This window comes from Tamandua tetradactyla, chromosome 5, assembly GCF_023851605.1.
Source record: "Tamandua tetradactyla isolate mTamTet1 chromosome 5, mTamTet1.pri, whole genome shotgun sequence".
NCBI classification, from domain to species: domain Eukaryota; kingdom Metazoa; phylum Chordata; class Mammalia; order Pilosa; family Myrmecophagidae; genus Tamandua; species Tamandua tetradactyla.
Genome location: NC_135331.1, coordinates 29,373,418 through 29,392,445, shown reverse-complemented (window position 1 = coordinate 29,392,445; position 19,028 = coordinate 29,373,418). Strand labels below are relative to the sequence as shown.

At 39.6% G+C, this 19,028-nt stretch overlaps 1 protein-coding gene and 1 pseudogene across 1 annotated transcript in view; one reads left to right on the top strand and one right to left on the bottom strand.

Annotated features, from left to right (window-relative positions):
• Positions 1–17,808, top strand: part of LOC143683919 (uncharacterized) — a 61,352-nt gene extending 43,544 nt beyond the window's left edge. The window contains 4 exon segments of the mRNA XM_077160415.1: positions 9,230–9,325; positions 9,773–9,855; positions 10,282–11,480; positions 11,482–17,808. Coding sequence (XP_077016530.1) covers positions 9,230–9,325; positions 9,773–9,855; positions 10,282–11,480; positions 11,482–11,572 — 1,469 coding nt within the window. The 3' untranslated portion in view covers positions 11,573–17,808.
• On the bottom strand, positions 464–1,320 carry LOC143683920 (CAAX prenyl protease 1 homolog pseudogene; annotated as a pseudogene).
• Positions 17,809–19,028: the final 1,220 nt, after the last annotated feature.

The window sequence follows — 19,028 nt, the reverse complement described above, 5'->3', positions numbered from 1 at the left end:
TGAAAAGTAAAATAAACTTCAGCTTAGGTAGGAACACAATGATTAAGAATCACTGCTTCTACCTTACAGAGAAGACTCAGAAGCAGTATTCTCTCTTTCAGACATATGCACCCAAGCACCTTATATGCAGATTCCATATGAATTTGTAAATAAAACAACTTCTGTATCTTCTCAAATGATTTTACAAGTTGATTGTAAAGTAGATGTCAAAGATAAAAGAAAACTGTACCTTTAAAACCATTAATCCTCAAAACTGTATCCAGTGTTTTCTTTAAGAAATAGATTATTAAATTCATTTTTAAAATGAGATAATAAATGTGTTTAAATCTGGGCTTTTCTATACTTAATAATTTTTCTTAAAAAATGTTTAAAAACATCAAGAGCTGGATCAATTCCTGCTTGGACAAAAATAATCAGAAATGTCTTCAGTTGCAGACTTTAGGTGTCTCAGACTTTGAGCATTTCAGTCTTGTTTTGTATTTTTCAAAATTTGAAGTCTCTAGTAGCAGAGGATGAGAATAATGCCACATTGAAGATAACCAGTCAGAAACAGGGAATCCCAGGTTATCTTTGTTTAGTTTGATTCAAGCGGAATATGTCTTAGGTTTCCCAAGTTTCTTGGCAAATGCATCAGCTCGAAACTCAAATCTGCAATTTTCTTGTTAGGCAATAAGAAAAAACCTCATTGTAAGGTGAAGAAATAAACTGAAAGATGATCGGTAGTCCAATTAGAGTAGGATGGCTGTCAGAAACACTATATGCAGCAAAAATTCCTTTTTGACCAATTAATATAGCAAACAAGAAAAAACACAAGAAAGAGTCTGGCTAATGATATTTTTGGCTGTGTGTCCCAAATTCCAGGGTTTCACTTTAAGGCCTAGTACAGCAAGCACCTCTTAATTTTTACACCCTTGTTTCTTATTTGTATAACAAAATACACCTTAGTCAAAGAAAAGTCAGTACTCTTTGCCATTACTTCAATTTTTTGTTTAAGCTTTCCTTATGGCAAAGGTGTGAATTTGTCAGATAAAGGGGCAATATAATCAGCATAGATTGTGACACGCACCAGAGAAACAACTAAGGTGAACAGCTAGCTATATGTAAAAGAATAATCACCCCCAATTTTAATAATGCAAAGTGGAAGTGAAGACACAGGCAATAAAATACATGGAGTCACAATAAATTTCTTGATTGCATCTTTCATGAAGAATCCCAAGGTCTGTTGATTGATACCATGTTTTTCTTCTATTGCAAAAGTATTATAAGACTCCATGGCAAACCAGTCAATGCACTGAAAAGTGTAGCTAATAATAGAAACATCAAGAACTAAGTGATCTACTATATCCCAGGCAATGTGCAATATTGATTCTATGGGGTAATACAAGATATGAAACATCACCATTGCCCTCATTAAAATGTTTACTTGTGAAAGAAAGAGGCCATAAAATGATTCTTCTTTCATTACACAAGCACTATGCAAAAGTTACCTTAAGTTGTGTGGACAAAATGGTTAAGGGAATTCAGAAGAGAGACAATCCTGGTGAATTCAAGGCAGGCTTAGAAAGCATGAGAGACTTAGATGCCAGTTTGAACAAAGAGATAAATTGGTTGACTGGAGAAGAAGATAATAGAAGAAATTCCACACAATTTACAAAAACATAGAGACAGAGAGCTCTCCATAAGTGGAAGATGACAAGATGATAGGTGTTCCCACTATTATTTATTTTTTATCCATATTTTTTACTCATCTGTTATTTTTTACTCACCCTGGATATAAGGATCATCAGACACAAGATTTTCACGATCACAGTTACAATGTAATGTTCTATCTTTATACAGTCATCTTCAACAGAAAATTCTGAAAGAAATGTACCTGTTCACTGTTGGTAGGGAAATGAGAGGTGCACCCCTTGGAGGGCAGTGTGGTAAGGAACTCTGATATATATATATTCTGTGGACTTCTGAAAGGCCGCGAGAAGGAATGAAAATGTGAGGCATGTGTACTGGTTTGAATCTGTTATATACCCCTGAAAAGCCATGTCCTTTAATCCTCATTCAGTAGTGCTAAGCGGTATCTTTATTTTTTTCTGTTGATATGTGATCCACCCAATTGTGGGTCATAAGTTTTACTTAGATGGTTTCCATGGAGATATGTCTCCACCTATTCAAGATGGGGTTGCTTAAGAGGGAACCACTGGAAAATGCTTTAGAGCTACAAGGGCCCAGGCAGCCAGAGACCTTAAGAGGGAACCATTTTGGAAAAAGCTTTAGAGCCACAAGAGCCCATGCCACCAGAGACCTTTGGACATGAAGAAGGAAAATGCCCCCAAGGGAGCTTCATGAAACAAGCCTAGAGAGAAAACAACTGCCATTTGCCTTTCCAGTTGAGAGAGAAACCCTGAATGTCATTGGCCTTCTTGAACCATAGTATCTTCACCTGGATGTCTTAAATTGGACCTGTCTATAGGCTTGCTTAAATTTGGGCATTTTCATGGTTTTAAAACATGTAAACTTGTAATTGCAACTTAATAAATTCTCTTTTTTAAAAGCTGTTCCATTTCTGGAGTATTGCTTTCTGGCAGCTTGCAAAGTAAAACAGCATGTAACTACAGGAATGAACCTTAAGAGCTGTATGTTGAATTAAATGTCAGGAAAAAAAGGACAAATACTATCCCCCTCATTTTTTGGGGGGAGGGGGAGACGCATGATCTGGGAATCAAATCTGAGTCTCATGGAAGTTGATTGCACATTCTACCATTGAACCACCCATGCACTCAGTCACCCTCATTTTTAATTTTTAATTTTTTTTTCACCCTCATTTTTGAAGGACAATTTTGCTGGATATAGAATTCTTGGTTGGCAATTTTTCTCTTTTAGAATCTTAAATATATCATACTACTTGCCTTCTCACCTCCATGATTTCCACTGAGAAATCCACACATAGTCTTATTGGGCTTCCCTTGTATGTGATGGATTGCTTTTCTCTTGCTGCTTTCAAAATTCTCTCTCTTTGACATCTGACAGTCTGATTAATAAGTGTCTTGAGCATGTCTTTTTGGATCTGTTCTGTTTGGTGTATGCTGAACTTCTTGGATCTATAATTTTTTGCCTTTTCATAGGAGAATATTTCCTTCATTAGTCTTTCTCCTCCTTTTCCCTTCTCTTCTCCTTCTGGGACACCCACAACACAAATATTCATGCCCTTTATAATGTCATTTAATTCCCTGAGTCCCTACTCATATTTTTCTCTTCTTTTCCCTATATTTTCTTTTGTGTGTCAGATTTCAGTTATCCAGTCCTCTAACTCACTAATCTTTTCTTCTCTTCAAATCTATTATTGTAGGTTTCCATTGTTTTTTCCAACTCTTCCGTTCTGCCTTTCATTCCCATAACTTCTGTAATTTGTTTTTCCAAATTTTGAATTTCTTCTTTTTGTTCACCCAATGTCTTATATCCTCCCACAACTCATGATTTGAGTTTTGCTGAGATTTTCTATATCTGTTCTAAGATCCTGAATTAGTTGTTTCAACTCCTGTGTCTCTTTTGAATTGTTGGTTTCTTCCTTTGACTGGGCCATAACTTTGATTTTCCTAGTATGACTTGGTATTTTTTGCTGGCATCTAGGCATTTGGTTTCCTTAATTAGTTTATTGTTGGGGTTGTTTTCACTTATTTATGTAGGATTTTCTTACTGGATGGCTTTGTTCTCGATCTGTTCTTTGACATTCATTTCAGCTTTTTGTAGACAGCATAGGTTCTGTTTAATTGATCAGAATTTTTTAGTTCTCATTTTTCTATTTCTTACCTTGCCTGTGTGGAGCATGTTTTGTTTTGTTTTTGTTTTTGTTTTTTTAAGGAGGGTCTTCTCAGATATTATAGACTCCAGTCAGATTTTCCCAGACCAGACTGCCATCTTCTCAGGAGGAAAGAGTCATCAGCATCAGTTTTGCCTGAGGGTGAGACCCAGCAAGTTGTCAGACTTTCCTATGTAACCTCTAGACTGTCCTTTTTCTGTCCTGCCCAGCATATGGTGCTTGTCTATACATGGCTTTCCACCAGTGTAAAGTGATGTGGTCCCTTTAATTTGAACAGATTCTCCCTGGTTGAGTCAGAGGTGAAGTTGTAGGTTGGCATTAATTGCTTCAGTTTTCCAGTCTCTGGGACCTAAATTCCTTGAAGGAGGGCTTCTGCTTGAGCTGGGCCCTATTTTTGAAGATACAGCCTTTAGGGAATTTACTCTTTTCACCTGACTTTGTCTCTCAGACAAGCATATTTCAACCTTTGCCTCGGGTAGTGCTGGAGCCTGAGAAGGCTTCAGTTCTACCTAATGAGCTTTTAAGGAGTAGGGAAAAAACAAAACAAAAAGCTTTTTCAGAGTGGCAACCCTGCTCCTTGGGTTTGTCAATCAAGAGCGTAAGTTGCTGTGTTGCTCTGTATCTCCAGACTCTATGTGCCCCCCTTTTGGGGGGCCCAACCCTTTTCCAGTATTTTGTCCTGACTGACTCTAAAAGCCTGTTGTTGTTTTTTTTTCCATCAGCCCCAACCCCTCTCTTCCAGGCACAAACTCCTAGTACCTTTAGCACTTATTCCAGGTTTATCTGTGTTGGGGCCTATTTTCTATAGTCATAATTTGTTAATTAATTCTATAATTAGAGTTCGGTTAAGCCCTTGCTGCTAATAAAGTCTGTTTCCTTTTCCCTTGGGGAACCAGTCTACCGTGACCGTAGCGGAGGAACATCAGCTTCCATAGCTTGTGGGACTTACATTTCTGTGGGTGGTCTTAGCCGGTCCACTTGGTCCAGACTGGTGTACTCTGGGTGTCTGGTTGCTAATGTAGCCCTAGCAGTTCTGTACTGTTCCTGGCTATTTACTAGCCGCTCTGGGGGCCAAACTATGTTCCACACCTCACTATGCTACCATCTTGTCCTGCCTCCTTAAAAATATCCAAGTCAGATTATTTTGACCCCTACTTTGAGTCTGCTGTCCATTTTGGTGGCCACAACTACCTTGTCTATGAAGATTAACTGTCACCACATGGCTTCCTCTATCATGTTTAAGGATTCCAGCTCAGTGACAACAGGTCCCACAGTAATATCTGACTTACTGGGAAGAGTAACTCCAGAGCCCTTAAGGGATGATGGTACTAGTCTCACAAATTTATTTCTCAGGTTTCTGGTGAAAGATGTGTCTTCTGGAGGGAGATTCCTGGAGTGTGTGACCAGGTCTTCCATGATAAATCTACTTCAGTATTCCAGTATAAGCCTCTAAGTCTCCTCATCTACATTATACTGGGGTAGTACTGGCATTTTCCCTTCAGGTAGTGTTAGCCACCTTTTGATCCATGATTCAGCCAGTCATCCATACGAACTGTTAATGCCCTTTCTTAACCCCTTGAGTGACAACACTGAATGCAGAATCTCTGCTTAGTGTGTCTATATCAGTATCTTGATCAAACTTTATATTCCTCTGCCATTTATACAACATCTTTAATATCCATTCTCATGCATATTCCCCTGATTTCTGTCAATAAAGATTGGAAAACTCATGCATTTCTTCTGCAGTACAGCATACCTCCTCATGGTTCACACTTTGTACCTCACCTTTCGGGACCTGTTGGTGCTTTAGTTTTAGGTCTTGAAGAACAAGGTCTTTTTAGGGGGTGGGTCATGTTACTTCAGGACATTCCTTTGCAGTTTCTTTCTGTGAAACAGGAGAAACAGGAATGAAGGCTGTTTCCCCAGTGAAGATGGTTACAGTGTTAGCAGGCACTGTAGGGTTAATCTTGTAAGGTGGAGGTTGGATGGTAGACTCCTCTGGGCAGACTGGAGGTTGGGAAGCTATTCTTCAAGGCAGGTAGGAGGTTAGGAAGCTCTTTCCTCAGGGAAGCTCATTAAAATTTATTTGGCAAATGTTCAGCGTATTTCATGGATTCCATCTTCCCATCACCATCATTATCAAACCATATATCCCCAGCCCATGTTTCAGGTTCCCATTCTTTTTCAAAGCCCTTAATTTAACAGCAGACACTCTCCAAGTTGAGATTTTAATTTATGTTGTAAATCTGCTACTTGCACAATGAGGCTGTATGTCTGGGTTTCAGACATCTCAAAGTCTGCTACCACAGACTTTGAACATGGACTCTTTTACATCATTCACATGGCACTTAAGTTGCAAATTTGATGCCTTCATCCCTTTTCCTCATCACTATATCCAGTATATCTAACTACCAACCAACATCATTATGCCTTATAATTCCACAGAACTCCATAAAGGTGTCAGAAATACTCTCAGCCAGAGCCTTGCCTCATATGAGCTATAATTAGCAGAATCTAATGGTGATGTTTTACATATCTCTCTTGCCCACTCTCCCCATGTACTCTCAGTGCCATCCTGATTATTGTAAACAGTGTCCTTAGTGCCTCTGAGTCTAATTAGAGTAGAAAACCTATTGTAAGAACCCATTTTTAAAATTCTGTTTCTCAAGAACTATACCCAATGCCAAGCTGTGTTAGTCAGAGTTCCCTAGAGAAACAGAACCAACAGGAGAGATCTATAAATATGAGATTTACAAAGGTGTCTCGCACAACCATGGGAATGCAAGAGTCCAAAATTCATAGGGCATACTGTGAAGCTGGTCATTCCAATGAAGGGTCTCAGTGAACTAACTCCACAAGAGAGGGTTGCTGGCTTAAGAAGCAGTGAAAGCACTCTCTTATCCCTTAAATACCCACAGCTGATTAAATTATCTTGTTGAGGGATTGAGAAAACCCCTAGAATGAGCTGAGACTCAGCATCAGGGGATTGAGAAAAGACCAAAAGGGAGAAGAGTGAAATGAGATAAAATAAGTGTCAATGGCTGAGAGATTCCAAAACAGAGTCGAGAGGTTATCCTGGAGGTTATTCTTAACGCATTAAATAGATATCAAGATGTAATGGAGAGGCTGGAGGGAACTGCCTGAAAATGTGAAACTGTGTGCCAGTAGCCATGTTTCTTGAAGATGATTGTATAATGATATAGCTTTCACAGTGTGACTGTGTGATTGTGAAAACCTTGTGTCTGATGCTCCTTTTATCTACCTTATCAACACATGAGTAAAACATATGGAATAAAGATGAATAATAGGGAAACAAATGTTAAAATAAATTTAGAGTGAAATGCTAGTGATTAGTGAGGGGGAGGGGTGGGGGTATGGTATTATGAATTTTTTTCTGTTTTCTTTTTATTTCTTTTCCTGAATAAATACAAATGTTCCAAGAAATGATCATGATGATGAATATATAACTATGTGATGATATTGTGAATTACTGATTATATATGTAGAATGGAATGATCAAAAATTATGAATGTTTGCATTTATTTGGTGTTTTTTGTATTTAAAAATTAATTTTAAAAAACTGTAAAAAAAAGATAATGTTGGTGGGGAGACGCACCCTAGTTGATTGCAGATGTAATCAGTCACAGATGTATTCAACTAACTGATGATTTAATATACCAGTCTTCCAGTTTTTCAACCAGGCACAAAATGTACTTGCACCAAAAGTCAGGCCAGTGCTTGCCTAAACAGAAATTTGGGCATCATCACTTGGTGAAGTTGACACTAGAACCTAATCATCACACTGCCTAAAAGACACTTGTTTCTATACTTATCAGTTATATCTAGATTTTTATCACAGTAAAATGTACTGTTATTGAACACAAATTTCTTGTTTTCCTTCTTTTTGTTCAATGTTCAGAGCAGGTGTGGGAGTTCGATGAGTATTTTCTGAAAGGTTAAATGAGTGAATTAAATATGTCCTTAAATACTTATTGTGTTGTAGGGATTTGGTGAGTTCAGACTATAGTAATAAAAACAGTAGGTAAATCCTTTTCCATATAAACTTATACTGCTCTAAGGGAACTTATTTATTGGATTATTTTTTAAACTATTAATAAGCTATTATGGATAATAAATAAATTGTATTTATTATATAATATAATAAATAATAAATAAATAAACTATGGTATTTGGGCACAAGGTCAAGACTTAAACCTTTGATGGTAAAAAATTGTCAATGTTCTATGCTCAAGGTACATTTCTCTTGGCTGACCTTCAATGGGAACTTATCCTTTTTTGGTCACTATAGTGGTTTGAAGCTGTGTGTACTGCAGAAAAAAAAAGTGTTCTTAAATCTAATCCATTCTGTGCATTTGAACCCATTTTACATATTGCATTTTGAGGAGGTTACTTCAGTTCCAGTATGTCCCACCACAGTCAGGATGGGCCTTCATTCTGTTAGTGTAGTACTTTATAAGAGAATAAAATTCGGAGAGAAAGAGAGAAAGCCATCTAAAGTAAGCTGCTGAAATCAGCAAAACTCAGAATAGAAGTAAGAGATGCTACCATGTGATTGGCTATGGACAATGGTCACCAGATGTCAGTCCCAGAATGCCACAGTCTTGTGGAGAAAGCATTGCCTTGATGACATGTTTTTGTTTTTTTTTTTTGAGGTGAAAGAGTGAGAAAGAAGAAAAGTAGACCAGGAAATTTAAAGTGGGGGTGGGGGGTATTTCTGCGCTCCCGGGCAGAACTCACCAAACCCAAGATGGAGGGAGGTGAGTGCGCATGTGGGCTTAATGATACAGGAGCATTTGGTTGACTGCCTCCCAGGATAGTTAACAGAAGGAGGAAGAGAAAGAGAAGATGGCGACTGAGATGTCACCGAAGCAGAAATGAGGAGGGAAAGGCAAGATGGCGATTGGCGATTGGCGCGCTGCTGGAGGGAGGAGAGGGTAGAGTGAGGGAGAGGAGGATGCAAAGGGAGGGGCGGGAGCGCAGAAGGAAAAAAGCCTGGACATAAGGAATTTCGGCCTATTTGTGTATGTAGTGGTGGGCCCTTGTCACTGGCCATGTGGAGGTTTCCGGCACCAGATGAAAGGTTTAGGAGGTGAAAGGGTGAGAAAGAAGAAAAGTAGACCAGGAAATTTGAAGTGGGGGGGGGGGTGGTATTTCTGTACTTCTGGGCAGAACTCACCGAACCCAAGATGGAGGGAGGTGAGTGCGCCTGCCTTGATGATATATTGATTTGGACATTTTCCTGGTCTCAAAACCATTGTCTAATCCAACCCCTTTCATGGTATTTGCTTAAGCAGCCTAGGAAACTAAAATAGTTACCCTCCCTGGACTTGATAATAATAGTGTTAAGTGCATAGAACTCAAAATTCCCTTGATTTTTTTTTTTCTGACTAACAGGACATCAGGCCTGTAAATCAGGTGTAGTTTCCAAGTTGGATCAAGGAGAGGAATTGTGGGAAGAAGGTTTTGGATTTTTCCCAAGCCAGAATTCAGGTGAGCTCCAGGGTCCTAGATGAGGAGCCTTATCAGTGAATGAGTAGGTTCTTGAAAATATCACCTGCAAATTTCCTTAAGTAAATTACCATTTTCTGAAATGTAGGTGTCAATACTGGTGAAATTTTCCTCAGGTGTGGTCATTAGTTTACTTACCAAAATGGATATCTGTATGCTATTGGATTAAAACTTTTCTCTTAATGGATCCTCCTCTTTGATGGTTTTTTCTCTTTACCTCCTCAGCGTACTATTTTTAAGATAAATTTTCTTCAATCTTGAAAATATTTTCTAATTGTCCATGTCATATGAAGTTTTCTGCTAATTTGATAATTATTCTCAGGTAACTGTCATAATTGAAACAATTATAGGGCCATGTAGGACTTTTCAGTATTTTCGTTTCCATAATGATAGTCTAGCAGTTCTTTTTTTTTATTTTCATTGTTTCAGGAAGAGAAAATGGTTTTGAAAAAGAAGAAATGCCATCCATGCAAAATATCTGCAGGAAAGACACATCTACCATCTCATCATTGGTAAGCATCATAGGTGTGACCTCTGAACTTCCAAATAGATAACTTGGAGTGGGATAAATTAGGAAATTAGTATAATCCCTTAACTGTAAGTTTAGGTGCTAATCCAGAAAAAGTCTGTGATATTTTGAATTAAGGAAAAAATTAATCTCAACCCAAAGTGTAACCTGAGTTTTTATTAAAATGTAATTGTAAAAATATGGCTCATATATTTGAAGCATTGTAAAATCTTCAAAATTGATGAGATAGTTCTGCAGTTGAGTGCCTACAAAAGTGAAGACCCCTTTGTGTGCAGGAAGACAACATAGTATGTAACTCATAAGAGAAAGATTTTACTTAGAGACTGTCACTGAATGTTTAGTTTAGACTTCATGTGTATATGAACAGATTTTTGGATAAACCTTTTATGGTGTTTTATCTACTTCCTAGAAGCAGAATTCTCATACTCAAGAGAATGGCATTATATGTATTGGATTGCCGGAAGAATTTACTCACAGTTCCAAAATGGGTCAGCATGTATTAACTCACAAGGGAAAGAAACCTTTCTTCAGCAATCTGTTTGGAAAAACCCTTAGTGACCAGTCATCTTTTAATCAACAAAAGCTTTTTCACACCAGATATAAATCATCTGAATGTCATCTAATTGGTAAATCCTTTATTCAAAGCTCTGGCCTTGCCCATTACGATGGAACTCACATTGGAGAGAAACACTATGAATATGATCTATGTGGGAAAGCCTTCACTCAATGTTCTGCCTTCAGAGAACATGAGAGAACTCACACTGGGGAGAAACCTTATAAATGTCGTCTATGTGGGAAAGCCTACACTCGATCTTCTGCCCTCAAAGAACATGAGAGAATTCACACTGGAGAGAAACCTTATGAATGTCATCTATGTGAGAAAGCCTTCGTCCGATGTTCTGACATGAGAAAACATGTAAGAACTCACACTGGTGAGAAACCTTATGAATGTCATCTATGTGGGAAAGCCTTCATTCGATGCTCTGCACTCAGAGAACATGAGAGAACTCACACTGGAGAGAAACCCTATGAATGTCATCTATGTGGGAAAGCCTTCACTCAGTGTTCTGACCTGAGAAAACATGACAGAACTCACACTGGAGAGAAACCTTATGAATGTAATCTATGTGGCAAAGTCTTTAGCCATAATTTTAACCTTAGAAGACATAAAAGGACTCACACTGGAGAGAAACCCTATGAATGCCACCTATGTGGGAAAGCCTTCAATGAATGTTCTAACCTGAGAAAACATGAGAAAATTCACACTGGAGAAAAACCTTATGAATGTCATCTGTGTAGGAAAGCCTTCACTCAATGTTCTGACCTGAGAAAACACCAGAGAACTCACACTGGAGAGAAACCTTATGAATGTCATCTGTGTGGGAAAGCCTTTACTCGATATTCTGTCCTCAGAGAACATGAGAGAATTCACACTGGAGAGAAACCATATGAATGCTATCTATGTGGGAAAGTCTTCACCCATTATGCTAGCCTTAGAAGACATGAAATGACTCACACTGGGGAGAAACCCTATGAATGCCATCTATGTGGTAAAGCCTTCACTCAATGTTCTAAATTGAGACAACATGAGAGAATTCACACCGGAGAGACCTTATGAATGTCATCTATGTGGGAAAGCCTTCACAAAAGGTTCTGACCTGAGAAAATATGAGAGAACTCAAAGGGGAAAGACATCATAAAAGTAACCTATTTGGGGGAGCCTTAGTTTATTTTTGTAACCTTAGACAACATGAGAGAATTCAAACTAGTGAAACTCTATGAATGCCATATATGTGAAAGGCTTCAGTCAATGTTGAAACATTAGATTACTTGAGATAACACATACTATAAATATTTTGAATATGGAAGAGATTTCAGCTCTTGTTATCCTTTAAACATATTAGAAAATATACACTGAAGAAACACCATTTGTAATCAGTCTGGTAGAGCTTTTAGTCATCCTGAGTACTTCATCAATGCAAGCCAGTTCATGCTGGAGAAGAGCAATATACATGTCACCTTTGTAATAAAGCCTTTAGTAAGATGATCTGATGATATGCAATGTGAGGGAACTCATAATATACATTTAATGAAAGTGGAAGCATCTTCATGCATTGCTCCAACTGATAGACCAGTCTTTACCAGAGGATGAAGCCCTTTGAAGAAACGCCAGGTAATTCATGCTGGGGATGTTATTCATGAAAAATTACATGAAACCCTTAATTCGTACGGCAATACTTATAGGGCAAGTGAGAATTCACACCATATAAAATTTTTATTGGAGTTATGAATGAAGGCATGTCTCCACTGATCACTCATTCCTTTAGCATTAATGTTCCTATGCTGAGGAAACCACAATCCTAAAGTCAACTTAGAAACATCTACAGCTTGATTTCACATCAGAAAATTCATAGTGGAAAATGCGATACTTTATATGGACACTTTTGCAGAAAATTCACCAAGAGTCAAGATTTTGAACAAGACTTACTAATGAAATTATATAGGAGAACAATGTAGAAATGTGACGTGACATGGGTATCCTGAATGATGAATTTTGTAAGAAGTAACATGAAGCAAGATTAATACAGTAGATTAGTACTTATATATATGTAAGCAACAAAAAATTGTTGAAAATCTATTATGTTGGCCCCGTTCTACTTATCTTTTTATGCGTTCCAAAGATGAAGATTTGAATTAATCAAAAAATAACTTTAAATGTTAACTCAAACATCTGGAATACAAAATTATGCTTCTTAAACTATTATTATATATACATTCATGGTAAGCATAAATGTAAGTATGGATAAATAAAATCACTGTAGAGGTAGGATCTTATGATACACAAATACTTCTCTTTTAAAATCCCCTTTTAGGTTGGCATAAAAGTTTATGAAGGAATTAAAAACAAACTGTTTAAATAATACAAAACACATCATGTAGACTCGTGGGTTCTTTGCCAGAAAGTTCCCCAGAATCCAGAATCTTTCAGTGCGTCATTCCATACATTAGTATTTTACTGGAAAAATAAAAATAAAAAAAAAAACCACTTTCACCAACAAGAGCATAGATAACTGAAGAAAGTACAATTTTAGGCATAGGGTGTGTCAATTTTTAGAATGCCAGTGTTTACAGTGTCTAATTTTCAGGAGGGAGGTATCTGCATCACCTCCAATTTGTAATCGGGCCTTTCTGGTAATGCCACTGCAGTCCACCCATGGTGAATGCATCCCAGTAAGAAAATAGAACAGTCAGGTATATTGAGATTGGAATTTCACATTTGTGGCCTAAATGGAGAACTCCCTGGTCCTCTACTCCCTTAAAGCTCATTATTTCCCAACATTTACTTCAATGCTTTGTTTTCCTTGCACTGCGTTGTTCAATGCCCAGATACCTTTAAGTCACCACCCAGTAAGTTGTTCTTCTGATGGCCTTTTTATAGATGTTATTTGAGTTGTCCATTCCAAAATCCCCCTGTCCCATTACTGTTGGATGAGTTTGTGCCTATTTACTGGTTCACATGTTATAAATGAGGTACCTAGATCTGATTGGATATCTGAACACTTTGCAGAGATGTTTCTCCACAGCTACAACAGTGGCTCCAGCTGACACCTTATGTATGAGAATTGCTGCCCCATATCCATAATATATGTTTACAAAGATTTTATCTATGACAGAATTTATATCTATTGAGTTTTGCAGTTTCCTCCACGAACTAAACCTTACCATCATTAGGAATGTCTCTTGTTATCCACTGTAACGATTTCTCTGCAGAGGCCTGTGATTTATGCCACTTAATCCACTATATCTAAGAGACGCAATGAAGCTTGTACTCCTCCTTTCCTCATACACTTTTATGGGGTCATAGGACTTCTGAACCCTGGTGGAAACCCATATTCCTTGAGTCCACCTCTAAGCATTCTTTTTAAAGGAGTAAGTACAGGCAATGGGGAGCATCCTTCCTATCTGACTTACCAGGCTCACCATCAGAATTATCCTCTTCACTGTCCTGGTCCATACACAGGGAAGCCTTAGCAATCTCATGCATTCCTATTTCCTAGTCTGTATCTATGACTCATTGGGCCACTCTGCAGAATTCCAAATGTTTCCCAGTCTGTGAGCCTTCATCCTTCTGCTCTTACAGCTTGTAACAGAACCTGAATCTTTTATGTACAGGGGCCAGCATCTGCCCTCATAATGTTAGCAGGTTTTCTGAAAGGATCCCATCCGTTTCTGCTTTGTCTATTCCCTGATTTTGTAACCAAAGCTACATTGCTGTATGGGTGATTTCTGCACCCTTCTTTGTCTTTCCTTGGTAGTTCTTTGTGTTCCCTTTCTGGCATGGCTTTCGATTGGTGCACTACTTTCCTCCTGGGATAGGTAACTTAGTGAAAATAGCTGATGCTGTGTTGCTTCCATCCCAAAGTGGGGTATTGTGGAGAATCTTTTCTCCTACTTTACCTAGTACTGTCCCTCAGGACAAAAGGAAAGATACTGGGGCCTTCCCCTGTGCAGGCCCTCATTTTGTTAATATCTCTAATCCTATCCAAGGTAGTACTGGCTCATTCATGCACTGTCCAGGTGTGAGATGATGTAACCAGGTATCTTTCCTTTATCTGAATGACAGTTATAGCCTTTTGAACCATCTTCTAGGTGATGTTACTTTGTGGGAAGTCGCACACAGATGGGAATGTGATCCTAGTCACCCAGACTAAACTGGCTTCTCTGTCCCTGTCCTATTGGTTGTCCTACTCCATACAGGCAAGAATATGTTGCAGCAATGAGTCAGTGTTTAGCTTCTCCAGGAGACATCTGAGTCTGCAATTCCCCCTCATCAAATGTACTAACCAAGCCATGTGAAACTCCCTTGTCTATTGCTCATACTTATTATTTATTTATTTATTTATTTATTTTGCATGGGCAGGCACCAGGAGTTGAACCCGGGTCTCTGGCATGGCAGGTGAGAACTCTGCCTGCTGAGCCACCATGGCCCGTCCCATACCTATTTTTTTAATTAATGTATTTCACTTTCAGGAAAATATCTACTTTCAAAAATGCTGTATTAAGCAATGCCCTGACTCAGTGGAGCTACCGGCACAGGGCCCAAACTCCAATTGGGAGTCATATGAAATCCTTGAAACACTGGCAGTTGTAAGGAGGCATGGAAGTATGCGGGTGGCCTACAGACAGTATGATTTCCCGCTCTTTTTGGCCCCACCTCCTGAGTACCCCATCCACCACATCATTATGTCACTTCATATAGAGATTTCTTGCATCACATTTGTGCTTATGTGGCTAGAGGGAGGGCAGCACCTTGGTCCAGTACTCCCCAGGAAGCTGGCACTACCCTGGGATGACTGAGCTGATGAAATCTTATACCTCCCCGTGCCATAGAGTGCTTTGTTGACACACAAACTGTAGGGATTGGACACTTTCAAGGAGTCTCACCTCAAGAATAGAATCTATGCAGGTGGTGGTGTCACTAAGAAAACAGTCGACTTATACAGGTACAAACATGACCTCCCCTCATACCAATCCTGCCAGCCTTTCCTTGCACCCTCCCCTAATACTTGCCTCTGTTCACCCCAGATACCTAGGTTTGACCCCTCAACACTGGTTTCATTGTCCCCTTATTCCCAGTCAAGCTTACTTCAGCCCCTCTGCCTTTCAGGGAACCCTTGCCTCAGCCCATCCCACAACATACCCTAGGCCCAGCCTCACTTAGTTTCTGTGCTTCACTCAGCATCCCTTCATCCCTGCCCCTGCCTCAGGACCCTGATCCTACCCTACCTCAGTTCATCTCCTATGGGATGTTGCCTCTATGGCCTTGACTGCCACCTCTAGATGGAACATTTACTCCCAAAGAGAAAGAGGAAAATTAACATCACTAGTAGAATTTGATCCCCCATGGCCAATGGGTCCTACTTCACAGCTGATGCAGATGGTCCACCTTCACCTCTCATGTACTGTAAGTGAGAGATAAGGCTCTCTTCCCATGAGGAACAGTGTAACCACAGGGTTGAGCCAGGTGCTAAAAAATAATTCACATACTTGGCCAAGCAGTCCAGTAAATGTTTACATAATACTATGGACAAAAGGGGAAGGGATGTTCTAGTTGATGAAAGACTGCTCCATCTGCTAGAGCATGGCTTTTTATCTTTCTCAAGCACTCCTGAGAAGTGAGACCAGAATTATCACCTTGTGCTAGGAGCCAGATTAACTGTCTCCTAAGCACAAGGTGCGTTTTTGGGTCTCTTGGAAGAATGACAGACCTCAGTCAGACTGCCCCTTTCCACATTTTGTTTCACTTACCATATTATCTGAACCTGTAACATGTTCGTTATGTTTTTGTTGATTATTTTTGGTTTGGATTAGGTACAGAGAATGAGAATTTGTGAGAGGCAAATTCTCTTTAAGGCATGTGTATTATAAATTAATTCCTTCAGGCTGATATTTATTCCTGTAACTTTTAACTGAAGTTTAAATGAAGTTTATTATTTAGCCACTATAAGAAACTTGGCTAGAAATGCAAGACAATGTAATTTACCTGTTGTTAAAGTTCAGTAAGTTTGTTGGTGCAATTCAGTTCCTTGTCTTTGTTGAACTGAGACATCTGTTTATTTGCTGATGTTGGCTGAGATCTATCCCCAGCTTCTAAACATCACCCATATGCGCTGGCTTGTGGTGCATTCCTCCATGATCAAAACCACCAACTGTATGTCAAGCCCATTTTGCTCTTTGAATCTCTCTTCATCTCATTTCTCATCCAGGAAAGGTTCTGAACTTTAGAAACTCATGTAATTCATTGTGGTCTACTAAGAAAATTCAGATTACCCATCTACGTCTTTGATCTCAGTCTGTACCTTTAATCATATCTACAGAATTTCTTTTGCCTATATAAGGCAGTACATTGACAGCTGCTGGGGATTAGGGCATAGGCATATTTGGGGGCTGTTATTCTACTACCCACCCAGTTTAGCTTGGTGTACAGATACTATTCTTTTCAGAACAGTATTTTTTTTTACCTCCAGTCATATTGAAGTGAAAATGTTTAGATTATCTGACCTCCAGTCATACTGAAGTGAAAATGTTTAGATTCATCAATCTGAAACAAACTTAATGCCTCATAGTGGGCTTAAATGATATACATTTATAGTTTTTATGTCTTCTTTCTAAATTATTGGCAAAAATATTTATTTTTAATATCTGTTAGATCTACATATTTGCTAAAGTTGGTAATGTATTACCTCATATGCAACCTTAATGACAAATAGCTTACTAAATTCTTAATATATTGTTGAGAAGCATAATGTTATTTTAAAAATCATTTTATAAAAAAATAAGGCTCACTGCAAGCTGTGGCAGTACTTTCATGGAGATTTGCTAATGGGAAGATGAGTATTAAGGAATAGTAGAAACATCGCTTGGTTATTCATATGCAATATGCCACAAATATCTTTTCACAAATTCAAAGAAATAAAATGTTTTCTATAATTTTGGAATGTCATGGCTATACTTCTCTGGCCTGGGCTCAGCTCTCTTCTCCTCTCTTGGCTTCCTCCAATCCATGAGCCTGGACTCAGTTTTTGTGTGCTGAAGTTCCCTAAGTCAAACATGACCTCCCCTCATACCAATCCTGCCAGCCTTTCCTTGCACCCTCCCCCAATACTTGCCTCTGTTCACCCCAGATACCTAGGTTTGTCCCCTCACCACTGGTTTCGTTGTCCCCTTATTCCCAGTCAAGCTTACTTCAACCCCTCTGCCTTTCAGGGAACCCTTGTCTCAGCCCATCCCACAACATACCCTAGGCCCAGCCTCACTTAGTTTCTGTGCTTCATTCAGCATCCCTTCATCCCTGCCCCTGCCTCAGTACCCTGATCCTACCCTACCTCAGTTCATCTCCTATGGGATGTTTCCTCTATGACCTTGACTGCCACCTCTAGATCCCCATTCACTTCATCTCAGTAAACCCCCCAATGAATTGCCTTGTCCTCCCAGGCCCCCTCACTTATCTGTTCCTACCCCATTGAGTTCAATTGTCCTTCACCCACTGACCTTTCCCATTTCTACCATGGGCCTCTGAATCTCCTTCCCTTCCCTCATAGATGCAGAGAATCCCGTCTCATTGAGATTCTCTTCTTCAGCCATCCGCTCCTCCCGAATTTGCCCCAGGTCTCCTTGTTTCTGTTCTCTCCAGTTCTCCCCTCTCACAGGCTCATCTCACTTGGGGAGACTTAGGCTTCTTACCTTCCTGGAGGGCTGCAACCTGTCTTCTCCCTTCCATGGTTCAGTGTACCCTACACTGCTGCTTCCATCATTTTACCCCCAACTCTTTATTCTTTCCCTCCAGTCCACATTCATCCCACACAGCTCTCACTTTAGGAACCCATCAGGCCATTGAGTTTACACCATGATCTGCTGGGTCTCATATTTCATAGTTGCTCATCTCTCAGATGTTACTGCCCTTTTCTACCTTTCAGTTCTCCATCCTTGCCCTAGTGCTTCCTCTCCTGAGTGCCAGTCAATCACTCCCAGTCACCAAGGTAGGCACTACCAGTCCCTCTTCTCACTGCCTTCCCTGGCATCTCTTCTGTGTGGCTCCTTTTGGTTCCTGAGCACTCTGGGCCGTTCCCCTCTGTTCAGTGCTGCTCCCCTCCCCATCATCATGGATCAGTTTCTCTGTGTAGTTGGCCTGGTGTTCATGGCTTGGCCCAGTTTTCCTGCCTTTATCAATCCCTTTCCCACCTGTTTGCCCTGCCCTCTCCTCAAGGTCCTTAAACCCCCTCATCATGGTGACTCTGTCTCAGGGCTCCCCAGTCCCATTTTCCACATTCCTTCTCTGAGATAGGTCAGGGGAGGGCACAAATTCACCCAGTGACAACCCTTTTCTAAGGCAGTCTTGAAGGATGTGCCATGTAAGTTCCCTGCACAGGGCCACACAAGAGGTTCTGTTTATTTGATATATAGGGAAGAAATACCAGCATCTGATAACCCTCAAGCATATTGTCAGCTGGAACACAGCAGTCATGATAAATCAATGCTTTCTGCCCTCATAAGTACTAAAACCTTCAGTAGGAAACTGGAAGGAGAACAGTCAGTAAGGGCTAACGAAACTGTCCAAGCATCTCCTTGCATGAACCCTAAATTGCACATGCATAG